This window comes from Dicentrarchus labrax, unplaced genomic scaffold (assembly GCF_905237075.1).
Source record: "Dicentrarchus labrax unplaced genomic scaffold, dlabrax2021, whole genome shotgun sequence".
Taxonomy (NCBI): domain Eukaryota; kingdom Metazoa; phylum Chordata; class Actinopteri; family Moronidae; genus Dicentrarchus; species Dicentrarchus labrax.
This window is the reverse complement of record NW_026136702.1, coordinates 20531402-20559310: the sequence shown is the minus strand read 5'-3', so window position 1 is coordinate 20559310 and position 27909 is coordinate 20531402. Positions and strand designations below refer to the sequence as shown.

General features: G+C 39.2%; 1 protein-coding gene across 1 annotated transcript; it reads right to left on the bottom strand.

Annotated features, from left to right (window-relative positions):
- Positions 1-404: 404 nt before the first annotated feature.
- On the bottom strand, positions 405-27057 carry LOC127379475 (1-phosphatidylinositol 4,5-bisphosphate phosphodiesterase beta-1). Its single transcript, XM_051429106.1, has 32 exons — positions 26491-27057; positions 23486-23563; positions 22212-22280; positions 20758-20898; positions 20576-20655; positions 19393-19446; positions 18657-18732; positions 18014-18114; positions 17110-17273; positions 16079-16225; positions 15180-15337; positions 14604-14686; positions 14347-14431; positions 14028-14193; positions 12225-12280; positions 10747-10843; positions 10158-10242; positions 9521-9645; positions 8499-8653; positions 8120-8287; positions 7917-8016; positions 7028-7132; positions 6352-6464; positions 6113-6263; positions 5908-5961; positions 5324-5501; positions 4953-5085; positions 4471-4547; positions 3883-3972; positions 3660-3717; positions 3377-3463; positions 405-2824 (listed from the first exon to the last, which is right to left on the bottom strand). Exons 1-32 carry the CDS (start codon positions 26587-26589, stop codon positions 2672-2674), a joined length of 3486 nt encoding a protein of 1161 aa, XP_051285066.1. The 5' UTR covers positions 26590-27057; the 3' UTR covers positions 405-2671.
- Positions 27058-27909: the final 852 nt, after the last annotated feature.

The window sequence follows — 27909 nt, the reverse complement described above, 5'->3', positions numbered from 1 at the left end:
AAATAAATAAACAAACAAACAAGCCTCCCACAATAAGCAAGAATAAAAACTCCAACATATAATGAACACATGCATAGCACTATTCACTGAATGTTCATAGTGTAACACAGAGAGGCAGAAACTGACAGACCATCTCTCAGCTTGAAAACCCTCCTCCACCTTCCTCCCCCGCGACAGCTACAGCACCCTGCCTGTCTGTGAAAGCCCACATTATCGTGCTCATCCACCAAATCACAGCAACAGCAACGGTTTTGTGTACAGACACAAATGCAGTGGGTTTGTCTCGATGTGACTGACAACAGCAATTACCTCCTCTCATTCGCCTCTTCAGTGCATCCTAAAAGTTAATACAGCTTAGATCTTGGACGGTGTAGCACTCTGAATATCAACTGATAACGCCTCAGTTTTAGATCAAATATTTTTTAATAGTCTTTCAATTAAAATTGCATTCAGTAAAACCAAGAAACAATTCAACTGGCGGAGAAATCCAAGACAATAAAGCATGCTCAGTTTAATCACTAAAGCAGGGGTGCGTTCAACAAGGCGTTTTGTTGGAGAACCTCAGCCACTTCGCAGACTTAAAACATGTTTTTAACAGATCATTTTGACCTAAGTGGTGACAGAATACTGAGGTACTTTAATGTTAGCACGCAGAGTAAGCAGCTGAGTCGAAAATATTGCCATCGAAATTGCAGTGTAAGCTACCTTTAGGAGGTCAGGCCAAGATAGTTTGATCTCAAGCAACAGTGGCTTAAATCTGAAGACACGGTTCTCTGCAAAAAGGTTGTTGAACACAGCTTAAGCCTCAGTTGTTACAACAAATATTTTCTGGAAGATCACTGTACAAAGAGTGACAAGCTCCATTCGGTTCACATTTTTACAAAAAGGTCGACTTTGCACTCTGAAACAATTGTTAACAGCTTTAGAAATAGTTTATGCTCTTGATCCTTAATTATCATGAAAATAACAATAAATAAATAGATCATCAGAATGATAACTATGTTAAAACAAGTTTCACATCAAAAACAAATAAATCATGCAGTGACAGCAGACTTTGAGGCTCTTCCACATCTAGCAGGACATCCAACTGTCAGACCATTTGTGTAGCAGTTGGAGGGAAACGATGGGATGTTGCCGCTACTGGTCAGAAAAGTCTGATCGTTTTTTTTTTTTAAAAGAAATCAAAAACAAGTGATTTTGCAAGATTGTTTTTTCTCATCCCCTTATCTTTCTGTGCAAATCTCCTCCCTCCTCTAAATGTCATAGGCTAACAGTCATGCTATGATATAGAACTTTAATATCTTAACAGAAATAGACACTGAGAGTCATTTCATCCCAAATTAAATAAATAAATAAGTGCATAATCAAAATATTGAGGTTGTAATAAATGATCCAGTGGTAGTCTATGGCATTAATCTCATTAACTAAAAAGTACAGTCAGTTCTCTTTCTCTACCCTCCACCATCACATCAAACTAATTCATTGATATCTTCACTCAAAATCATTTCACATAACAAGTGTGGCAACATGCTCATTATGCCTGTTAAGGTCTTGGATGACTGTCAGCTTCTAAATGAACAATCAGGTACAAAAGAACCCAAAATGTCCTGATAATATGCTTTTGAAATATTTAATGATACTAGATGCATTGATGTAAACATAAAACCATGATCACAAAAATCATTGAAAAACACTGTGTTTGTGTGTGTGTGTGTGTGTGTGTGTGTGTGTATGTGTGTGTGTTTCCTATATCCTGGAAAGCATACAGTATTCACATTACACTACGGTACGTGTGTTATCTTGTGCTGCTGTGCACATCAGCCTGTTATCAATTATAGTATGTAACATTATTTCTAATTCTACTATACTTTCTAAATGTTAGACTAGTAAAATGTGGATGAAACTGCGTAGGAAAAGTAAGAGAGGAGCATATGCCACTCCTTCATTACCACCACTGAAGTGCCCTTGAGCAAAGCCATTAACCCCCAGCTACTCCAGCAAAGCAGACTGTGGATGTACTGGGCAGGAGAGAGAGTGTGTGTGCAACTGTGTGTGAGTGTAACAAATACAGCATTAATAAATAAATAAAATGCAATAAATGCTTTAAAAAAATCCAGCTGAGGTGCCAGCAATTTTCTTTCTACGTTAATTCGCACTTTAGTTTTTGATTCGTAGCGATTGTGTACCATTATATAACGTCTCCCCATGAGCATATAAAACAGACAGCACAAACTGTCAGATAGATAGAGTGATAGATAGATAGATAGATAGATAGATAGATAGATAGATAGATAGATAGATAGATAGATAGATAGATAGATAGATAGATAGATAGATAGATAGATAGATAGATAGAGTTGTCATGCAGTACAAACTGTTGGGTTTCAGTTGTCTGTCAAAATAACATGACAGAAAATAAGATTAAATGGGTTCTGATTAAACGCTGGAATACAGCAAAGTGCATGCTTGAATGGAATCCAGAAATAAATCATTAAAGCATTCTTCCATTAAAAAGAAAAGTAACAGTCTTTATAATATATCTCCTCTGCTTTCATTTGCTCCCTCACTACCCTTTCATCTGCTGTTTTTGCCTTTCTTACTTCCGTGTATTTTGTTTTGATCTGTTGCACTTTCTTGATTCTCCTTCTTCATCCTCCGCACGTCTTTCTCCTCAGTCCTCCTCTGATAGAGTTTCATGCGGCGTCGATGGTCGGGACTTGCTGTGACCTCTAACCTCTGGCTTCCTGTCCTGCAGGAAGTCTTCAATCTCACCAGGCAAACACTGGAACTTCTCTTGGAAATCCGCCTCCACGGCCCCTTGCAGCTGGAGAAAGACAAGACGGTGGTGGTTTATATTGATTATAGATTCCTTTCGGATTGATTGCCCGCTGACAGCTTCAGCAGATGCCGTGATTATCTACTGCTGCAAAAAAAAACTGAGATTATATAAACACATACTCGGTGAAATATATTGGTGATCACTCGGTTCCCAGTAAAAAAACAACATAGAAATGTGTTTATTTCCTACTGTTGAGACAGATGGGTTGTACATTTAGAAATGCAACCAGCTGTTGTCAGCCATTACTGCCAACAGTTGAGCAGCTCCAATATGGCTGCCAGAGGGCACGTTACATCACTCAAACGCCCCGTGTTGACGTCAGTACTGATTCTACACTGTGTGGGTGTGGAGCCACAAACAGCAGCAGCAGCTTGGAGCTCCGTGTACAAAACATTTCTTGCTGTGTAGCGCATTCAGGCGTGAAAGTATGCAAAATAGTAGGAGGTACATCTCACTGAGGCAGGACAAGAAATAAAGAAATTTAAGAAACAGGCAATGATGGGCAGGTTGGGAAGACAATTTGCATGAGTTTTTTACCTTTGGTTTCTGGTCTTGTATCTCCTGCAGGAGGTCATTGTGCTGTTCCACCAGCTGATCGTGGCGCTTCGCCTGAGTCTCCTCAAGCTAGAGACAGAAAAACAGACAGTCAAAGAGTCTTATGGAGCGTTTTATGATTGCAGAGAGACTACATCTACAGCTAGACAGAGAGATGGTGTACAGATAGAGACATAAAATTGTCATCATCGTCTCAGCAGTCTATAGAAAAACCCATCAAAAAATCCTGTGCTGCTTTAACCCAGATTCTCCATCCTCCGCTCACCCGTTTTATGTTCTGGACGACTTCATTGACGTAGGACTTATTGATCTCAATCTTCTCCCTGGGAACACACAGTCAGATGGGTTGAGTTTGAGCAAAATATTTTTCTCTCCTGACAAGACTAGCGGGATCAGTGCATGAAGCAGATGAAGGAAGTACAGCAGGTATCTGGGGTGAGGTGCAGTGGATTAATATCGGTGTGTGTCTGTGTGTTTATGGATCGTACTCTTCAGCCAGGTGTTTCTCTTTGGTCTTCGCTTGGTTGATCTTTTCTGTTCTCCTTCGATCCATCTGCCTCTTCAGTTCTTTTTTCTCCCTGCAGCAGCAGGAAAAGCATTGAAAATGGAAAAAGTGGTTAAACATGTTCTATTTGGTATTGAAAATGGTTGTATCGGCGCCCGCCGGTAATCTTAAAACATAAAAGTGTTACAGAAAAAGTGGCAAAAGATGCCTCCTGGCTGACCCTTAGATGTTCCAATCCCCCCAAAATATCAAAGATAAAGCATCATATTAAACAATTTAAGGACACATATACATTTTATAATAATTCTAAAATCCAAAGATGGCCCTTGACAAAGTCAGTTCTACTTATAATCTTAGGCCATTAAAAAGCAGCTGTTCAACTTTCAAACATAATAATACATTAAATCTGTTTCTTAAAATTTTACTTTGTTCAGTTCCATGGCATACTGTAAGCATGAGGAGATATTCAGTGTACCTGGAAAGGCTCAGAGGAAAATGCTATTCAAGCTACGGCTGTTATGAAAGTAGCTCTTAACAATGGAATTCTCCCATAGAGATTTAACAGCCTTACTTTTCACAGATGTCTTTGAGTTTCTTCATCTGGGTATTGTGACTCTCCTCAGCCAGGCTGCTCAGTCGCTCTGTGAGCTGGAGTAAACAGACAGGTTACATTGTACATACACAATTAAAACATACTGGGCTAACATATGACATAACATCGGGTCTGTGAAACATACATAGAACTAATTATTACAGAACCTGCAGCGTTGGTTTTGACCTAATTTTACAGAACCTAATCATAGCTTTTTACTGGAATCTGAATTGTTTTTGTAATGTAATTATATTGTTATGTCCTCTTATGTCTATCATCCAGTGACACTTATTCACTTATTTTGTTATTTATTTTGAACTGCCCATGTCAAAGAAATTGTCCGCAACAGAGAGGGAGCTTTAAAAGAGTTCATCCAAATATAGATTGTCAATTTTTAGAGCCATCGGCTAGGCTTAAGGTCAGGTTAGGCAGCAGCAGCATTTGGTTTAGTCAGACTTTACCATTTTAATATGTTCTCTCTGTAGATATTTCTGACTGTAGTACTGTTCCTGCCTCAGAGCCAGGAGCTGCTGCTGCTGCTCGTCTCTCAGCTGCTGGAGGCGCTCGTCTTTCTCACTGTCGGAACATGAACCCCTGAAGAACATATAGACAGCAATAAACACACAGACGTGCATAATACAAAAACAGAGGACAAAGTGTAGACTGCTGATAAGCTGCAGACTTTTACATTAAAAGAAATATCTCACTTTATATTGAACAAAAAAGTGTAATGAGCTTTTAATGTGTACTAACTCACACTGACTCAATGTTAAAGTAATACGATGAGAAGAGAGAGGGGTAAATACACTAATTACACCTTATGTGTGTATACCTGCTCTTGCTACACTGTCGGGCCATCTTCTTGTACTTGTTGTTGAAGTCTCGGAGGAGCTCTGAGGTTTTCTTCTGGTGCCTCCTCACTAACTCCTTCAGCTCTTTGAACTGACGTCTCTGGTCCTTCTGGTAAACCTTGGACTGCTGCAGATTCTCGATGGAGCACACTGGGACATCTGTTACCGCAAGTGATCATACAGAACGTTTTCAAAAATCTCTGGTCTTTTTTTTTTCCTGTTGCTTCTGTTAATGCTGAAAAGGTTATTATTAATACCTTTTTAGTCAATCATCACCAAAATGTTTGGTTAAACAAGTCTTTCCAACATGTCCTGCTATAAAAAGAATACAGTCCTTGTATTTTAGATAATACAGATGGATTGTATCACCATTACCAGTTAACCTTCAAGAAAACCAAACACAAGCACATTTAGAAGCACAGACACACCTACCTCCATGTCCAATCGGCTTACAGGCTACAGTATATACACATATATTTGGTTTTAAGTAATTATAATAATGATATGGATTTATTGCATACCAGGACTTTTACAAATGATTAGAAAGCAATATGTAAACACTGACCTATCAGAACACTTAAAACCAGATCTTCACTCTTTGCTGCTGGTTTGGCTGCATCTAAAATGTAGAAAAGACACAATCAACATCAATAACCACAGTACTGTTAGCACTAGAGCTATTTCTAAAGTGATAATATGAAAACATCTAAGATTTACATCAAACACTCTTTAAATGAGTGCTCATATCTCTGTTTGTATGTGGAAGCTACCTGTCGTAGCTACTTGCTGATTGGCCGCAGAGGCTTTGGGCGTGGTGGCGATGGGGGTGTGGCCTGCAGGCCCAGAGGCGGGACTGAGTCCATTCTCCAGTGGAGCTGATTTCAGATCGTTCTTACGCTCTGCACAAGTGTCTGCCTCCTCCTGAATGCAAACACCAACAGGAATTACAGCGTTCAGAACAATGTGCAATGTTCTGCTTTCAAGACAAAGACAGAAAAACAGGGCCGACCTCAGTCTGTGTGTCCTCCTCTACGTCGTCCAGTGTCAGAGCTGCCAGCTGTTTAGACCTCTGCTCCAGGAGGTTGACATATCGAATAGGGTTGGACAACGCCTCTATCACATCTAGAGAGGAAATATATGGAAGTGGATAAATACAGAGCCTCCAGTTGTACTTCGGAGGGTCTATAGAGACAAAGTTAAAGTCTCTTGTATGTGCTACTCAGATATAGAGTAGTACAGCAGAAAATGTGTTTGAGAGGTGGAAAGTAAAGTAAAGTCTCCCTTGATGCTGCAACATTGCACAAAAGCATTTGTTTTGTATTGTGTTTAAACATCTAATGCTAGAGAAAAGGTATATTCCTACTGAGAACATAAATGTGCTCAGGAAACTTGTTACAAGTCTATCTTCTGTGCATGGTTGAGTGTTTGTGGTGCCAACGGCTCTAGACAGCTGAGTAGCATGAATTTGATGTTTGGATTTCTTGTGAACGAGTGGACGTTTTCACTGTAGTGCTACAGGTCAGAGGTCACAAAGCAATCCTCCTTGCATGAATATAAATCTGCTGGAGGTTTTATGTTTAAATTTTGTTTTATTTTGTTTTATGTCTGTAATCCCAAAAGAAATCATTGAATTCCTTTCTACGACACTTTGTGTTGAAAGGGAAAGTTTGACTTGAAATATGTACCTGCAAAGGTGTCTGGGACGTAATCTTTGACCACAATATAGACAAACACAGCTGGTAGAATCAGAGACTGGTTTTTCTCATTCCTCAAGCCGATGTAACGATAACCTAAAGGAAACACTGATGTTACTATCGTTTGGGTTGAACATTTGGAGAGAACAATAATGTAGACATCTTCCAAGAACATTGACAGAGAGAGAAAGAGAGAGAGCGAGAGAGAGAGGGGGGGAGCGAGAGAGGGAGAGATGCAGTTGATTTCACACTAAACATCAGTCATGACTAAATTACAAGGAAAAGAATTACCAGTAATTTCATTTAAAGTGCCGAATGACATTTTTCCAAGAGCAGCATGTCTCTGCTTGCTGTTCTAAATTAGTTTTTAAAAACAGCGAGAACCAAGAGGTAAGGTAAGTGGGAAAGTTTCTGAATAATGTGACAAATAAATTTGCGTATTTAGAGTCTACACAGCCATTGAAATAAGTATGCATGTTTTAATCTTTCAAGTTGGGATTAACGTAATAATGTGTGTCATTTGCATGTAAAGGCAATGGTAATATATCAGAATTCCAGTTCAGGAAGTTTTGACAGTTTTAAACAATCGTCATCTGGTGAGTTTTCTGTTATAGTTCTGATTTTACACCAGCAAAACACAATTTTTGAATAAATACAAATGTAGAAAATGTAGGGAGGTAAAAAAGGAGTGAAACTCAGACTTTACTGGTATAAATAGATGAAGACAGCACACTGACTGGGTCTCTGGGAGGTGCAGTGCATAAGTTAGCACCAAAATATAAATAAAAAAAAACAAACAACTCACATATATCCACTTTAAAGTTTCTAAATAGAAAGTTCTGGATAAAGGGGTTGGAATACGTGTGACTAAAATAACTACCTGGTCTAATGGCAGACACTGGAATAATCCGATGACCAATAAACTTCCCTCCTTCCTCAAAAGCAGCGATTCTCAGTGAGGCCAGGGTCGGAAGAATCACCTGTCAGAGAGGTCACACAGATGAGACAGTGGTAGTGTAAGATTAGATCTGACTGAAGATCTAGATCTAGATCACTCCCTCCTGTCTCTCTGCTGCATCTCACCTTTTTGAAGACAATGGGCTCTTCGTCCCACACTGGATTGATGGCGTTGTTGTTCTGGGAGGTTTTGGTCTTCAGCGCTTTCCTCCTGGTGTCCGCTGGAAGTCCAAACATCTCCACCTCCACATACACACCCACCCGCCGCTCAGTCAGAAACTGGCCTGAAATCACCTACGACACAGAGCCATATAAACAGCCAGACACAGACAAATGTGTCAGTGAATATCATATACTACAGTAGGGGCAGTTTACATTATATATAAAATGATGATAATGATTCAGCAGGATCGTCTCTTTCTGTAATTGTGAAGTTGAAGTGTAAGTTGTAGGAAGCTACAATAACATAAATAGCTTTAACAAAAGTAAACTTCTGCTACTGTACCTTCACAGAGAGGGTGTTGGCTACGATGCCATCCACTGTGTTTTCTGTGAAGGGGTCAAAGTGTTTGTCTGGCCGTCTCATGAACTCAGGCTTCAGCCTGTAGCCACTCCGACCGTTGTACTCGAACATGAAGAGATTCAGCTGCGTGGACAAATCTGGAACAAAAAGCTAATGTTGTGTTTAAGGCTACAAAGGCTTGAGGTGAGCTGTTGCACTCCTTCAACTGAAGAGTAGCAACGTAGGAGGAATGATAGCACACGACCAGTGTGCCAGAGGACAAAGGCACTTTCATCTGACTGGTGTTGCAGATTTCTAAGGCTCAGATGAAGCGCTCCTGATTGAATCCAAAGTACAAAATGTGAAAAAATCCATACATGAATCTTTAAGAGACATGAGTCAAACAGCGCACTGCAGCGAGGAACATCCAGTCACCGGAATTCTTCTGATATGCCTCCAATGGCTGCTTGAGGTTTTTGAAGCTTTGAATTCATTAAATATATTTTCGGCTTCAGCCAGTTTACTTATTATTATTATTATTATTATTATTATTTACAATTTTGGGTCAATTCAGCAACTTTGGTGCAGTGTTTGCAATGACGGTTGAGTCATGGGAAGTGTAGTATTTACAGCTGAAAACGAGTAACAATATTTATAACCGCTGGCCAGAACATATACTTTTACCATTAAAAATAATGTATTATAAAATAAATCTGGGGATCATGAGATTCTATCAAGATAGGAAAATAAATTGTAAATTAGCGAATTAGTGGATAATTTTAGTTGTTTATCCACGTAAAAATTATTCAGATAAAACAATTTGAGAAGAAAAAATCTCACTGTGGTTGAACTGGTCACAACCTAGAACCTTGAGGAAAATAGACTTAGCTTTGATTTAAGGCCAAAAAGGTTGTGAATCACTGCTCTACTGCATAAAAGCTTCATGCTAAACTTAATGGACATATAACTACAGTAACAATCTATTACAGTAACAAACTGGAGATCAGAAGTCGAAGGACTCTCACCTATTGTTTGGTAGTTGAGAGCCACCAGCTGACAGCCAGCGTTCCAAAAAAGTTGAGGCATGAAGTTGGATGAGTCGACTCGGGTTCCTTTTGGATAGATACGACTCAACTGGGATTTATTATATCTGGTAAATGTATGGTTAAGAACAATGCAAATATTGTTTATCCCCATGTCATGCCAAACATTTGAACATGCCACAAGGGATTGAAAGACACTGCTGTATTTCAAAGATGAAAAATGCTGCAAGACTACTTCACATGTACAAAACCAAAAGAAAGACATTTCAACATTATATGTACATGTAGATCATTTTAGGTAACATTTGTTTCTTATGTATAGATGTTACTACAATTGCTACCATTACTGTGCTACTAAAAATAATATACTTTCTAATAAACTTTCTGCACTTATTCCATAATATATATTCACATAAAAATATATTATACCTGCTACACACTGGTATAGAGACTTCCAATGACAATACTGCGGTTACTGACATTAAAACAAATATTAGAAGTTGTTCAGAGACGGTTTATAAAAACAATGAAAAAAAAAAACATCAAAAGAGGCTAGAAGAACAGTATAGAGGCGGTTGCCATGGCGTGGTGCGACTGTGGTAACTGTTTCCAAGGATACTCTACAAACTCCACTGGTGACTTTGTGAGGTGCTCCAAAGCTTTGGTCTCCACAAAAGACGACATGTGGTAACAGCGGGCTGCCTCTACACACACAGCGAACACAGCAAACACACACACACACACACACACACACACACACACACACACACACACACACACACACACACACACACACACACACTTGTTTCAGCAATTATCTTGGTTTCAACATGATTTCTACTTTGTCTTTGGATATAAATTGAAATAACTTTCTGCTGTTAATTCATTTTTTTGTTTCTGTGGGAAAATGCAAGGCCCCAAACTCTGCACGCCTCGTTTTAAAACCTAAAGGTTAAAATGACAAATCAGATAACGTATTGTATTATTTTTTACTTCTTATTGAAATCTTATCAAACAATGAGGTCAATGACAGAGAAACTGCTCCTGTATCATTGTAAATGTTCCTCAGAGGTCATCCTCAACATATGAAATGTTGATCCTGAAATGAAATTGAAGGATTTCCCAGCTTTGTGTGAGTACTGTTCCAAGAATTGTCTTGCAGACAGAGAAATATAAAGCAGAGTGTGTGTCAGTATGTCAACTCTTACTCTTGGAGGCTTCGAAGGAGTTGAACTTTGTTGGCTGGACATAGTTTACCAGAGTTGACATTTCCTCTGTGGCCACGGCCTCTCGCTCTGCTGAGCCCTGAAATAAATGACAGCAGGAGTAAAGTTTAAGAGTAAAGTTGAAATCAGACAGCTGAGTTTAATGGTCTGATGGCTGCATCATTTCCAATAATGTGAACCGGGCAAATGTTGGGAAGGAAGCAGCTCAGTTGAACTCAACAGGTTCAACGGATACACATGAACTGTAGTTAGGAGTTTTCAGCACTTAGTGACGAAAAACAGCATCGGATGGTGACCAGTAATACAGACAGCAAATCAGCTCCAACAAGACATCCACATTTCAAACACAAATACACACACACACATGTGCAAACACACTGACCTCTCACTGCAGTCTCTACCAGATCTCACAGCAGACCTGCTTTTCTTTTCAGTTTCTTGCTTTTCTTGTTATTGTTTTCATCCTATTCTTCTCTGCTCTATAGTGAATTGTGTTTCAACACCTAACACACCTGTCTGCTCTGTTTGATGCCTGTTTATTTTCTTTTATCTATTTGAATGGGAATAGAAACAAATTTCGATCAGCAGTTTCATTGTTTTACTAGATTGTGTCTCTTCTTGTGCCCCCCCCAAAATTTCTCCATATTTAGCTTCTGTGTTTGTGAAGATAAACTCTAAGGGGAACTCAGCTGATTTTGATCATAGTGTAGGAAGTACTGCTACAAACAAGTTGTATAAAGCCTTTTGTGGATCCAAAGGGATATGTGCAAATTGCCTCAAGTGATGTCATTTGAGTCAGCGGTGATTGGGGTTGCAAGTTTGGGAATAAAAAGAAATCTGGGGGTGTGGAGTGTGGATCTGGAGGATCTAGCCTACAGTAGCTGCTACTAGCGTAACACAACCGAATCACCGACCAAACTGTCTGCAGTCTAGTTGCATTGTGGGTACTTAGGCTCCAGGTTTTGAGAAGGCAGAAAAATGTGTGTGATAAGTAGAAATACGTCTGGTTGTGCGACATTCATTTGGATCATTTTTAAATGTCTGTTGTGAGTCTGACAATGTTATAAGAGAGCAATGCTAACCTGGTGGAGGACTATTTTAATCAAAACTCAATCAAACCAGTCAACAGTAAGCCTTCACTGCTTGTTAACATTAAGGACAAGAAAAATAGCAACAGGACACATTAAGAATAAACAACAACAACGACGACGACAGCAAAAATGACTAAACAAAAACACACTGCAGAGACAACATCAAAAACAAAACACAAATGACCGGAGAAAGCAGCAAGTGTTAACAAGGAGCAACAACAATAACATTTAGAGTACATAAGATTAACAATGACAATGGCATAAAGAATAAACAACAAAACAGTGAAAATAAACAACACTTGTAAACATTAATGGCGACAGCAGAGAGGGTGACCGCCCCTCGACTTTTTGTGTAACGTCACCACTGACCTTTTTACCATCATCATCTTCATCATCATCATCTTCCTCACTCTCAGCCTCCATCTCTGTTAAAATTAAAGTTAAACAAGTCTTCATCCTCATCGTCTCTTCAGCCCCCTTCTTCTCTTTCCAAATATCAAAGACCAGTATGACACTCTTTACACAGGATAAGCAGTGGAGGAAGTAGCAGACCCTTGACTTTAGTAAGAGTACTAACAACACACTGTGGAAATACTAAACTACAAGTAAAAAGTCCTGCATTCAAAACATTAATTGCTAAAGTTATGTATCATTAAAATGGTCCCTGTCATTGTTGTACTAATATATGTGATGTTTTAATATTACTGCTGTTTAAGGTTGATCTCATTTGAACTACCCTACATACTGCTGGGTAGTTTAATCTAAAGCAGTGAATCATATTCTATAAGATCACCATATATTTGCAGTGTGGCTGAACCACTTACCTCTAAAAAGTCAACTTTTCATGAGCTCAGAAAAACAGTTTTCAGCTTTGTGACAATATATTTTCCAGCTAATCTAATAGGGTTTTATTTTATCCACCCATAAAGGAACACTCTGATACAAATTCACCAATTTATCAAGTCTGACTTAAAGGCAGACTTGTTATCAATTACCATCATATAAACACTTCAGTTTGATGAGAGTCCTGAGTCAGGGTTAGAAAAAAAAAACACTATATGGGAGACATTTAGATGCAGGAAAATAGCAGATCAAATATGATGTAGATTATCATTCAGACACTACACAGCAATATGGCCAATAACCTAAAAGCTTCCTTATTGTTAAGAGCGGTGTCATCTGTAGGAGTGTCTTAAACTTTGAGTCATTCTGCAAGAATGAGAGATTTTTGCTTTGTTACAATCCATCCACAAATAAACAGGCAACAATATCTGAGTGATACAGGACACATTTGTGCTGTGATTTAAAGCAGGAAAAACACACAAAACAAACAGAATATAAACCAAACAGATGCCTGTAGTTTTCTAAACAACCCTCTGCTTTAACTTGGTAGGTGATTATTCAGCCCACTCAAGCATTCACTGACTGAGGGGTCATGGCCAGTGTATGAGTATGTACTTCAGCATAGCTAATAGTCTGCTTTTTGGGTTCGACTGGGCTCTCAGTCTCAGACCTGTTTTCAGGATTTTGCACATCAGACATGTCAATAAGGCTCCCTGATTTCCCTCTGCACCGCTGTTTAATTGCTGTTCTGAGCTTCCGACCTCTTCTGGGATGTCCTGCTCATTACTGAGACATCCCAGATGAGGTGCAAAGTGCTGCAGAAAAAAAACCAAAGAGTGCGACCAGAATTGTCACTTTGACCAAAATCATGATGGAAATGATGATAGAATAATGAGAGGTGTTGTCTGACGGAGGCACTTCCAAAAACACCCTGAATCCAGAAAATATGAGAACATTTTTTTGCGTGATAATACATACAATTACAACATTTGGTGACTTTTATGTTTTAACTTCAATTAAAAACATGTTTTTATAAGCTACAGTAAGATAAACTCTGTAACTGCCATGCTTATGATATTCTTCATAATTGGCTAGGGCTCATATTTGAGAGGACGTATGTTTGTATATATAAATATATATATATTTGACAATAAGTACGACTAAATTAAAGCCCGAATACTCTTTGGTCTTAATATTTTCAAGCCATATGCAGTTCTGGTAGCCTGAGAAACCACAGAGTCATTATTGTGTTTTGACACAAAGACTGTCGTTGTGTCACTGCCGAACACATTTCAGGCTGAAAAAAGTCCTTGTGTCTTTGAGTCTTACCTCCTGTGTTGTTGCTAGGAGACACTGGATCGTTGCTCTGATTGGCAGGTTGGTCCGTCAGTCTTTTGGTGTCTGTGTTATTGGAGGGTTTGTGGGATTTCTTGTTCTTGATGAGAATTTTGCCCATCAGCTCCTGAGGACTGGGCAGGGGAACACCTGACTCCAGCTGCACACACACACACACACACACACAATGGAGACAACATTACAAACACTCAGACAAGAACCAGAACACACAATATGCAACTGTGTGTGTGTGTGTGTGTGTGTGTGTGTGTGTGTGTGTGTGTGTGTGTGTGTGTGTGTGTGTCTTACTTACAGGGTATTTGTCCAGAGGGTCAATCAACAGTGCTTCTCCGAAAATAGATTGACAATATTCAGCCATTTTAGCCTGCTGCTTCAAACTGATAGATAGATAGATAGATAGATAGATAGATAGATAGATAGATAGATAGATAGATAGATAGATAGATAGATAGATAGATAGATAGATAGATAGACATCTTATATTGTAATCCATCCATATAGTTTAATTTACACATTAATCAATATATAAATATTGGAAGTGATTCTCACGAGTCCACGTGGTTTTCAAAGGACAGTATGACAGGGAAAGGTGAGGTCTTGAAGGCGCATTCTGCAATAGCTTCAATCACTTCCTGAAAAAATAAAAAATAAAAAAAATTGTAAGATTATCCCCGAGATGTTTTTGTGTTCACTAAATATTTATATAACACAGTTAATTCTAGAGAGAATATACAATTTTGGGGCATTTTATGCCTTTATTAGAATTCACGGGAAAGAGATGAAATGAGGGAAGAGAGATGGAGAATTTGTGCAAGAAATAACCCCATCTGGCACCAGAAAGCCCATTAAGAAGTAAAATGTTATAATCAGCTCTCAAACTATTGAGAAACCAATGTGAGGAGAATGCATCTGATTCAATTCACTTGTTCTTATTGCCAGTCTGTCAGAAACATTTTGAGGTAGTCACAGAAACAACAATGTGAGAAATTTCCCCTAAATGGTCTTCAAAACATGTTCAATGGACATAGAATTGCTAATCTGGTACACGAACGTACATTCTGCCAAGCTGCACTATGAACGTGCCTACAGATTACCTGTAAGGGACTCGTGACACTGCATACACACCTTAAAACAGATTTCTGAAGTCATAGTGAACCCATGTGTGATGACGGGTTCCTCCTCAGCAGTTCGTCCTTTCCACACATCTAATTCCACACAGCGGCATCCAGCCAGAAGAACCTGTCTGTACATCTCTACTGAGGAGCTCCCTGCCAGCTGGCCCGCTAAAACACGAGGACAAGAAACGAAATAAGATATTATGACAGATGAAACAATGCAGCTACCTCTTGTCCACACTGACAAAGTCGATCAACCCTTTTTTGCTGGATGTCTCAATTAAAGCTTGTAAAGAGAATAATGGAATATCACTTTCTAGGCCCATCTCTGTTTCTGGTAACAAAGTCATGTGTCCTTTTCAGGTCAGATACTGATTTACATACCAGTGAGGTCCTTTTTTTACTCTACTGCACTTGAGGTGTTTAGGGTGGCAGTGAGGTGATTTTCTGAGATGTTTTTGAGTTCAGTGCCACTCTGAAGAACTATAATGGCTCACAGAGTGGAGCTTTGTGTTCCCCTGACATTCTGCTTTGTTCACAGAATTTAAACTGTCTTCTTGTTTAGAGATGTTGGACGTGTTGGAGTCACAACAAATAGAAACTTCCAATATGTGCCCTTCATTGTAATTTACCTTCTCTGCTGTTCTGAAGTGAATAAATAAACAAGCACTAGAATCAGTGCAGACTGTTGTTTACCCACATTTCACGTTCTTATAGGTGTCAACAGCAAACATAATCCTTGAGTTGGTTGTTGTTTTCTGTAAAAACTTGTGCTCTCTTTCCTACTACTATCATACAGCCATTGAGTGCATCAATCTCTTGATGCAAATGAACCATTACTGGTAATGAACTTTAGAAGGGTCAGTTTTGTGTGTGTGTGTGTGTGTGTGTGTGTGTGTGTGTGTGTACCTGTCAGGTATGTATTATGTGATGAGTTGATGAAGTAGTGAGAGAGGGGGAAGCTCATGTCTTCAGACTGATCCAGTTTCTCTGGTGGGATGACTCCATTCTCTTCACTGGACAGATAAGTGGAGAATGCCTGTAAAGAAATGACCCCTACATGACACACACACACACACACACACACACACACACACACACACACACACACACACACACACACACACAAACATGACACATTATAAGGAAATAAAAGTAAGAAACTCATTCCATCAAAAAAAACATAAAAGCCTCAGAGAGAGCAAATTCATCTTTGTGGTATTTCTTAGGTATAAATATTTTACAATCTGCAGACATAACATCTTGTTGGTTTTCTAATGTCTAGACAACACTGCCTTCCTTAATCAATGTATATGAGCACATTTTATTTAGGCAAATAAAACCATAGCAGGGATAAAAACATCACAATACTTATGGCTTTGCTACATGTTTTAACAAATGAGCAATGAAGTGGTTATTCTGGACGCTCCTCAAGCTTTATGTAAACATTTCAATAGGGATTTCTTTTTTAAATATAGTGAGTCCTGATACACAATTTTATTGTCTACATTAACACTATAAAGTATTTCCTGCACCACATTTGTTGCAAAGTCATTTCTAGCAATATCTGACTAACATAACAGCTTCATTTGGACGATATATATATATATATATATATATATATATATCTAGTATATCTGATGGATAGCAAATCGTGCAAGATGTGGTGGTGGATTCTAGGTAGGTGCCACATTTTCTTTTTATAGCATCCAACACAAGTGTGAGCACCTTAAATGCTTATTTTAGCAGTTTACTGTATTCTCTGTGGGTATATGCGTGGGTTAGAAGAGTGTTTTGGTACCATGTCCATGTACAGATACAAAAATACATCTTGCTAACAAATGCTGCTGACTAGCTATTTAGGAATATACAATGAAGCGAGTGTCCTCAGTGTCAACCAGACACTGTGTGTGTGTGTGTGTGTGTGTGTGTGTGTGTACCGTGCTTCAGCTGTGCCTGGTCATGTTGGTACCTCTCCATCAGAGCGTTTGTCTGTACAGGACGTAGAGGCGGGTAGAGGATTTCATTCAGCCTAGGGTCTCTCTGCTTGTTGTTGATGAACTCCGTCATCTGATCGACTGACAGCGTCCCATCATCCCCTCCTCTACAGAACAGAGCAGGGTCAGGGCTGAGGTTTTGTGTCTACAGATCCTCCAAGTATCCCTCATGATCCTTTGTTATCCTTCAATATGTCCACATGTTTCACGTGCTATCTTCACACCAGCACTGACACAGTCTTTAATTAAGCTACATGTAGAGAGATTAGTGGAAATGAACTTTTCCAAAGCTGATATACATTGTTTAACAAATAAACAGACCTATTTCATCGCCCTTGAGGAAAACTGAATTACAGCTAAAACAATCAGCTGCTGCAATTATTCATTTGCAGCTTTTTTCTATTTCACATCATCGTAAACTGAATTCCTTTGTGTTTTCTTACTGCTGTTCAGACAAAATGATTAAGTGGAAGATTAAAAATTACCTCTGAGTCTGTCATGGGTATTTGTCTGCATTTTACAACCTTTTATAGACTGATGAATTGAAAAGAATAGATTGATTAATCAATATTGATACTAATCACCATTGCACTTGCAGCCCGATGTTGAATTTAATGAGGATAAGCGTGTTAATACTGTTCAAGGTAAAGATACAGCCTCTCTCTCTAATCTGACACTGTGTATAAGTGGGACAGATGATGAATCATTATTCATCATTCTTCACATACCAAACAAATTGGCCTGAGGGAAATAACACATTTAAAAAAAGCTTATTTTGTAGCTTGTTCAGCATTAACAAGCAATAAAGCTGAGCTCAAATAAGGTGAAGGGTTTTCTGAATACTTACTGCTGTTTGAAGATGTTGTTAAGCTCAGTACGAGGACACAGAAAGTCCAAAAAGCTCCTGTAAACTTCTAGTGTAAAGTCCTCCAGTTTGATACTGTCACCCTGTCGAATATATACAGGACATAACCACATCTTTTTAACGTGTCGAAGACAGTGTGTCAGCTTCCAGCATCCCCTTTCTACTTGCTGTAAGAACGTTTTTTAAACCTTAAAAACAATCATCGATTTCTCCTCATCTTCGCTTCATTTCCCCGACTCTTCTCCACTGAAACGGATCTTGCTCACAGGAATATCCAATGTGAGATTCAGTGTGAGCAGAGAATTCGACTCTTACATTTTTTTCTTGTCACTGGTTGTTTCAAGACTTGATGACCCAGATATTTGAGCTCATTTCACCCCTCCGTGCACTGTGAGTCATTCTGGATAAAAAGCATCAGATAAAAGCCTCAACAGCAAACAGAAAATGAAAAAAAAAGAAGGATACAGTTGAAAAAGACTTTGTGTGTGTGTGTAGTTATCCAAAGAGAAGACTTTTCAAAGCATGCATCCATGGCATACTCTAATCAGTTAAGCTATAAACTCTCATGTGTATCTACAGTTTACTGCCACTAATAATAATACAAACTTCATTTGTTTGTGTTTACCCGGCTGTAGGGCAGTCTGCAGTTCTCCAGGGCATTCTCTACTCTCTTTCTGTCTGATGAAAACAGTCGAACAATGCTGCAATAGACAATGAAATCACACAACATTATCAGCTCAACCTTAACCACAACATGTCACCAAACCAGAACCTGCAGTTTAACTCCTTAAAATATCTCCTCCAGTCTCCCGCCCTCTAATTAACTCCCCCAATTGTCCTCCTCTAACTCAATGTAACTTGAAACGTACTTTATCACAATCCCAAAATATCCCCTTACCTATCCCAAATCTCCTGGTTATGGTAACAGTGTGAACTGTCCTGAGTTAACATCGCCTAAACCTTTCTTTCCTTAAAACTTCCCCTCTTCCCTCCTTTACTTCCAAGATATATCAACTGACCTTAATTCTACTCAAGGTTTGCTTCTAAAATACAGCTTTCCTTCATAACTGTATAATCCATCTCATGCTCTGGCAGTGGTTGATTACCAGGTCAGTGCTGAATTAAGCACCTTCATGAATCCTGTCCCTGTTTTTGCTTTCCCAAGTGCACATGGAATTAAGTGTATTTTTGGAAGCAAGGGACAGGAAAGAGCAAAGTTTGAGTTTGTGCGTGTCTCTGCAGATTTCGTCGGGCTATTTTCTCACATCCTCAACCATCTACAGTAACACGTGCCTCAAAGTTAACACGCAGACAGAACCATTGATTAAATATTAGGAAGGTAATAATAAGCAGGAACTCACTTCTTGACAGGAATTCTGCCCTCTGTGTTCAGCTGGAGCGTTAACCTGACGTACCTGAAACAAAGAGTAAGAAGGTTCAGAGCTGTATATCACAAACTGCACAGAAGTTGATTACCTAGCAAAATGAGGAGGAGTTTGATATTCTGGTTAACAGTGAATATATGAGAATAATTATCATGGTCAATGGAAGTCTTGAGCAGAAACTCTCACTTTATAAAATGGAGGCCTGTGGGGTGTCCTTGTTGCAAAAACACTGAATAATGTCTTTTATAGACTTCTGAAGAAATATTTGTATTTGGTATTGGTTATTTTATTTTTTGATGGAGGTAACAAACAGATCTGATACAGAGTTACATACAGATGTGAAGAATGTCCTTTGGTGCCACTAATGTAGCACACTAAAAAGTGAAAATGGTAAATCTAATTTAGCAAAATGCAGATTTTACCAAAGTAGTAACCGACACTCTTTTAGCAACCTTTACATAAGGGAATGGGATATTTATGTGATTTTATGCTCATTTAGACACATTTTCAAAATGTTAAGCTTTTGAAGAGCTCAATGTGACTTCCTTCTCATTTCACAGACATCTAGTGGACATACAATAGATGTCACAGTAGCAGTATTCTGGGACACCAAATCCGATGTGAACTCAGAGCAGATTTATAGTCAAGTTAAATATAGTAACCTGGATTCAAATTTACTTGAAAACTAGTAACTTGATGAGTTTGTTTAATGTAAAAAAAAAAAAAAGAAGGTCCTATTAAGACTTAGCTTAGTTTCTGGCAAACAAGACTAAAACAGAAGAAAATAGCGCATTTGCTGGGGAATATTTTCAGCAGCGGATTACCACACATCCGATGCTCTGGTGAGTATTTATGGCAGCAGGATGGTGTAGGTGGGCTCAAAATAAACTACAGTGTGTGTGTTCATGGTAATAAAAGATCATATCAGTCAGTGCAACAGTGTGGCTCACTGAGGTGGTTTTAATACATTCTGGACAACAATGGAACTCTGAAGGAATAAAATACACCAGGCTTTGGAAACACACAATCACACATTAGTTAGCAGAATGGTTTTGGTCTTTTCCTAGGATTATTATTCGACAATAAGAATGACATGCATTCATGCATGTTATTGTGTGTGTGTGTGTGTGTGTGTGTGTGTGTGTGTGTGTACACTCACGCTTTCAACAGAGCGTGGTCTCTGTTAAGATTGTGGCTCAGCAGGTTGGAAGACAGGGAAAACAGTTCCTCACACCATACCTACCGAAATCAGATACTCCATCATCATCATCATCATCATCATCACCATCATCATCATCATCAGCTTAGTCCCTGATATTATCACTGTAGTGAGTTCAGAACCTTAGCTTCATCCTCCTGTGAAGCAATGAAGTTGAGCTGGTTGACGTTTACAAGGTCTGAAGCCGTAACCACGGTAACCATGCGGTTCTCAAGCCGGCCAACCAGGTTTCCCACATCGAGCAGCTCCCGCAGCTTGGCCTCCTATTGGACGACACAGACTAAAAGCTGTCAGCTGAAACACGCTGGAGCAGCACAGAGGAGATGGACGAGGCGAGGGCTTCTCATTTATCAAAGATAAGCATCTGCTTATTGATAAAGTGTCCTGCTCTTATGGTGAGAGTGTTATACAGTATGTTCAAATAGATAATCAAAGATAATCAAAGTTTACATCCAATGTTCAATTATATATTTGTAATAGGCCATGCCAGTGTATGGCATGTTATGAAGTGGCAATGGTGTGGTACCAGCTGTGGTAATACTTCTTACTCTAAACTCCCAAAAAACCTGTGAAATATCCGTTGGTTCAACATACAAAACCTCTTACACTGCTGTTACTTAGGATCTTTGTAACTATCACCTGGGCTAAACTTTAACTCGTCTTTGGACAGCTTGTTGGCAAAGACAGTACATTGATTTTTTTCTATTTGAACTCAGGCAGGACAAGGCATCTGAAAGATATGCTGTTTACCATAAAAATGGTACATGGTATTTTGTTTCTTGGCTGTCGAAGCTGTCAGTTCAAGTTGGCACAAGTGGCATGTGCCAGTTCATGCGGAAACTCTACAGATCCCCTGCAAACTGCCAATGTGTTGGGTTTTGGAGTGCATGTACGATTTGCCCTGCACCATCCATTATGCTCAATACACAATATGTATTTAGTCATGATTGTACAAAAAAAATCTCAGGCATATTTGATCCAATAGAATACAAGACACACAAAATAAAGTGTAACATAATTAATGGACCAGACATCATCACAAAAAATAAAAATATAGTGTTAAATTAGTCATAAATTAGTCTTATTCTAAGCCTGCCTTCGTATATCACTCTTATTAATGGACCAAATGTCAACAAATTAAATTTCTTCAAAACTGAATAAAATGTGTACACACATATAATCCATTGCAGTTTCCTGTTTGACCTTCAAGTTTTCTTAATGTAGTCTTTATTTGAGTGTGATCACAATAAGGTTAATTCCCTCCTCTACCAAAACCGCAGAGACTTAGTGAAGAGGAATGCCCCAGCTTTTAAGGAGCTTAAATATGAACATCAATTTCTGGGTGACAAAAAGTGGTGGATGAATGGATTATATAATATATATTCTTTGTCACTGATATAGCCTAAAAGTAAAACATCTCACAGACGGCAACAACAATTAGAACAGCGGTGGTTCGATGTAAGGGTGGCAACCACTGGGTGAAAGGTCACAGAGAGGTCACATAGATGCAGGAGCAAAGGGTTCTCTAAGGAGCGAGGTGCAAACATGAGATAGCAGAGACCTGACACATAAGTACCTTGGGTGTTTTGGTGCTTCTCCCCGTTCTGACATCTTTTACGAGGGTCAGGTCCAACAACTCTGTCTCCTAAAGAAAACACACACACACACACACACACACACACACACACACACACAGTCAGCTGGTATCTGGAAGGTAAATGCTTCATCCTGTTTCCTGCTAAGGATTTAAGCCCACCCAGAGAGAAAGTGTGTGTGTGTGTGTGTGTGTGTGTGTGTGTGCGCGCGCTTGTTTATAACAATCAATGATCACATGTTGTCTATATGCTTGCTCTTTGCAGTTCCTCATCAGTTGTCCCTGCTGTCTTTCATTGTGCTATAGTTCTTGTATATTTATAATTTAAGTCAAATGTCTGCTTTCTCAGTAACAATCCACTCGATTAATCATGTAAGGAATAATATTCCACAACGTACATAAAAAGCGGACATTGTATAAGAGAAGGATGTTAGCATTGTGACCTGCACTGTCCTGCCGTTACTTACTCTATGTCAGGGTATCCTGTGTTGAATTAGAGCATTTTTTCCAGAGCCATTTACCACAGGAGCAAAAAAAGAGAAGCGTGTCCATTTTTAAAGGTTGTTGGTAGTCAGACAGTCCATGGTTACCTCCGTTTCACCAGTGAGATTTAGCATTAGCGTAACTGTTAGCAAGTAGCAGGTACTGTTGCCATGGATACAAGCAGCTATTTTGGCTGCAAATCTACAACAGTGCTACAGCTGTTGGAAGGAACTAATGACCATGGCTCTGGTATAATTCAACTAATATGTAGTTAGTTTAAATATCAAAATGGTAGTGGTGTAATGTACATTAAAGTACATTTACTCAAGTCTAAATTTCAGAGGGAAATATTGTACTTCACTACAATTATTTTCCGTTTTCCTAATTATCCTTACAGACTTTTACTTGTGTAACACTTTCAATGTGGGATTTTTTTCACAGTGTGGTATTAGCACTTGTACTTAAAAAAAAAAATCTGAATTATTCTGCCACTACAGGAACATTTGAGAATATTTGGCCTATTCACATTCAAAATAGAGTATATAAAATAAGAGGGTAAAAGTAAGATAAATATTTAAAGTAATATGTAATGTTAGCAGATTAGTAATTAGTCAGAACTGTGTCTGACCCAATGAAAGAATGAAAATTGATGAGTCAAATTTAGACTAAATTAATTAACTTTTTTTTTAGCATGAGGCTAAATTTGTTCATCATGATCTGCCTAGTTAACAATATAGGCCTAGAGGCGATTCAGGCCAGCATATGCGCTCAACCTTGTTTTGGTCGGTCCAGTAGAGGTAAAATCCATGTGGATCAACGTGTAGAGTCACTGGAGTTACTGTAGACAGATCCTAAAGAAGAAAGACAGGTGGAACCAGTTAAAGCAGTCTGAAAAAACATAAAAAAATCATGACAACAGCTCTCAAACATTTTCTCCACTACAGAATGCACTCACAAATCCCCACAATATGACAAAAACATGAGTGCCCAAAGAAAGTAATACTTCATCACTGTTCACTTGTTACTGTCATTTTAGTAGAAATGACTATTATGCAACGCTACACCTGTCAGTGGTGGTGAAAAATGATGATTCATAAACGTCCAGAATCTCATTTTCCTGCTCACACCAGAGTCAACTTTAATGTGCTCATCAAACAGGGAGCATTGAGTGAGTGAACAATGGGCCGATTCTGACACCATGTCACTCTTAGATGTTACGGACTAAAGTTTGCTTCAGTTGTCATGACATCCAACTATTGTCCCAGTTACCATAGTAACCCACCATGACAGTTTGTAATTGGTTGCAGGTGGAGTCAGGCAGTGCAGCTGTCCTGATGTTTTGCTGTTTGAAAAACCTTTGTACAAGTTATTAAATCTAGCATAAGCTGTGCGATTCCTAAAATTATTTCATCCAAATCTTGGCAGCGAATATGAGAGTCAATAAGGGGAGTTGCAGTATATGCTTTAAGCTTGCAGCCAAATTGGAGTCACAGTGAAGTGATGACAAGAAGGCAAGAATTAATATGGTTATGGCAATTTTAAACAACAAACACACACACACACACACACACACACACACACACACACACACACACACACACACATGCATGATTTAACAGAATTTAACTACACACAGTTAAACCAATGTTCTATTTCAGTGGTTTCAAAGGAGGTTGTATAGAAGTGGCTTAATTTCCTTAATACGAGTGTAAACTATTAACATTTTGTTCAGAATGAAATTGCTTTCAGATGGTTAACAATTTGATGTCTAGAGTCAAAGATTAAGAGTTAACAAGGCATCATGCAATGGATCACATATAACTCAATTCAGTAACTTGCTGTAGCTGTAGAATCAATACTGCAATCACAATAAACATTACACTATAGCACGGGACCCAGGAAGGAGCTCCACACAGAATAAAAAAAATAAAAATGGGATTAATGCTGAAAACCAGAGTGCTGCGTTAAAAGATATCTGTAACGTTCCACATGTTCAAACTACAATGGTGATAAAGCATCAAAGGTCATATTTTTATATTAATTACACTCCAGCATATGGATTGATATTACATTTAAATTAAACACATTAAGACTTCATATCGAAATGACAAAATCAGTCTTTCTGTATTAAGTAGTATGAAATTAAACTGATTGCGGTTAGGGAAACTTTATTATGACAAATAAATAACTCCTGAGGTGTAGTTAAGGTAATGGCAAGATTGTCATAATTAACAGAAAGCAATGCTGACTACTGAAGAAAGACAGGATGCGAGCCCAGGTCTCCAGTGTCGAAGGTGAATACCTGCGACCTCCACATTTTTAACAGTAAGCAATAAGAATCTACTTCCCGTTTTGAACATGAACTGAACATGAACATTAAATATGTTGTTGGAACAAACAACCAACTATGACATATTTCTGGAGGGTTACAAATGCAGAAAGACCATATCTCCTTCCATGTAAAATGCTGTTTCTATACTCTGGAGTTAACAATTAACTGTATTATGATTATTTAGAAATCAAAAGGTCACAGACTGTGTAAAGCACAAAAGGTGCACATTTAACATAAGGTACAGTGACCAGCTTTAGTTGAGTTTTTATCCCTGGCATCCAGGATCTCTTGTGGGACACAGTCCGCTAAGATATTTGTATACATGTCAGTGCTTATAAAGTTGTGTATATTTCTTTGCATGTGGTTGGAAAAGGTCACATATTCTGCTGTCTGAGCTGCTTTCCTCACAACAGTGCAGCCTACATTCAAAAGAAGCAAAACTAGAAGAAAAGCTCAGAAGATGGTTAACTAGATTCCTGGTTGTCACTCGTTGGCATAGCAACCAATTCTATTTTTCATAAAGCTCAGCTCTACATGTTGGAGAAATCCAAATATCAAAACACACACACACACACACAAGGTTCAATCATGGTGAATGGATTCAACAGTATATTGGATTAGCTCTTCCATGAGTATGATTCATGATATCGTATGGCTCAATACATTGATTTGCACACACACACACACACACACACACACACACACACACACACACACACAACGAAACAAACATGTATTCTTTCTCGCACACATCAGATCTGTTTAGGTGCTGGTAACCATGCCAGTTACCATGGCAACCGGACAGCACGTTTCTCATAGTCAGTGCCCGTACTTCAGCATACCAGCATACCAGTGCACACACACACACACACACACACACACACACACACACACACACACACACACACCCTTATGCACATAAACACACACATTTCCACAAATGCCTACAATTATATGTTTGACTGTGCACGTGGCAGCATTGGAGGATTTCTGCATGTATGCGTTGCATACACATTTAAATGCACACTAGCAGAACAGTAAATGCATACTAATGGCTTCCATACCAACAGGTGGCAAAAAAGAAACTGACGACAATAGCATTTCACTCTCACACACACACACACACACACACACACACACACACTCCTCTCTATCTTGCTGGCATCTAATCCACAGGTACTTACTGCCAGCTCAATCAACAAATGAATAGTAAACACATCTGACAACATGGCACATTTCCTCCTCTTCCTCCTCTTTTCCTCTTACTCCAATTCAACTCAGATTGATTTCATTCAACTGGGCATAATAATGACAAGATTCTGACACTGACTAAATATATGTATATATTACAAAAATAAACCCGAAAAATTACATCATTTTAAAAAGCCAAAAATATTTTTAAAAAAATCTTTGGCTTAAGTACTGAAGGAAAATGAGTCTCCTTACCTCGTCCCATTTAATGAAGTTGCTTCCGTTCCTCAGTGTGTGAGACACAGAGGGAGGCTGGAGTTTCAATGCATGGACCCCTGGCTGAGCGCTCGCCATGGCTTCACACACATTAACACACTCTCACACACACAAACTGGAGATGCTCAGACTCAGACACTTGGATGCTGCATCTCTGTCATGTCCGAGCCCAAACTCCTCAGAAGTCAGGCAGAGACGCTCAGATGCAGCAGCATCCTCTCCTCCTCAGGTTTTGCCCTGTCTTTGCTGCACTTGTCTTCCCTTTCTGTTTACTTAATTTCAGTCTTCTCTCTCCTATTTCTCTCTGCTCTATGTCTCCTTCCTCTCTCCTCTCTTTTCTTATCCCTCCCTCCTCTCTTCTGCCTGCCTTTTTGTCTCCCCCTCTCTCCTCTGTTGGTGCTGCATCTCACAGAGAGACAGACTGAAACAGATGCCTTCGTGGGAGACAGGATACGTGTGTGTGTGTGTGTGTGTGTGTGTGTGTGTGTGTGTGTGAGAGAGAGAGAGAGAGAGAGAGTGTGTGTGTGTGTGTGTGAGAGTGTGTGTGTGTGTGTGTGTGAGTTTGTGTGTGTGTGTTTGTGTGTGCGTGTGTGTGTGCGTGCGTGCACTGCCTCCACAAATTGACTCATCGGCGACATGCGCACAACGGCAGCTTCCCACAGATGGGGGAGGGATAAGAGAGGGAGAGCAGGAGCGACAGGGAGAGGTAGAAAGAAAGAAAGAAAGAGAGTGGGAGAGATGGAGAGAAATGAAAAGAGAAGAAGAGGAAGGAGGGAAGAAAGAGAGAATAAAGAGCCAGTGGGAGAAAAGGGAAAGAGAGTGGGTGATTTAGTGGAGGGTGAATCAAACCAAACCAGGATTTCGGTCAAATGAGGCCACTTTTGAATATACACTACATTGCCAAAAGTATGTGGACATCAAACATTACACCCTTATGTGATTCTCTAAACCATGGGCATTAATCTGCTGCTATAACAGCCTCCACTCTTCTGGCTCCATTAGATTTTGGAATCTGGCTGCAGGGATTTGCTCTTGGTCAGCATTAGTGAGATTTGGCACCGATATTGGACGATAAGGCCTGGCTTGCAGTCAGCATTGGTGTTGAGGTCAGGGCTCTGTGCAGGCCAATGAAAATCTTCCACACCAAACTGGGAAATGGGCTTCCTCTCTTTAGGTTCTCTCTGGTACCACTGATACTAATTTAGATTTTGGGTACTGATACTAACGTCAATGGGATCTGTACCTAATAATTTGGTGGTAGTGAAAATTATTATGCACGATATCTTTTCAGGCGAAACGATAACAGATAATTACCTGCTTCTCATGGCCGATACTGATAAGATAACTGATAACTTCAAATTTCTGTATTCTAAAAGGATGTTCTTCACATGTGTTTAC

Bases quoted from the DNA above. Each gene is read 5' to 3' on its own strand.
- LOC127379475 (XM_051429106.1), bottom strand. From the start codon at position 26,589: ATGGCGAGCGCTCAGCCAGGGGTCCATGCATTGAAACTCCAGCCTCCC. The intron at 7,133-7,916 runs GTAGTTATTTTA...TGTTTCCTTTAG, and splicing joins AGTGTCTGCCATTAGACCAG to GTTATCGTTACATCGGCTTG. The intron at 6,264-6,351 runs GTCGGCCCTGTT...GTTTGCATTCAG, and splicing joins AGGAGGACACACAGACTGAG to GAGGAGGCAGACACTTGTGC.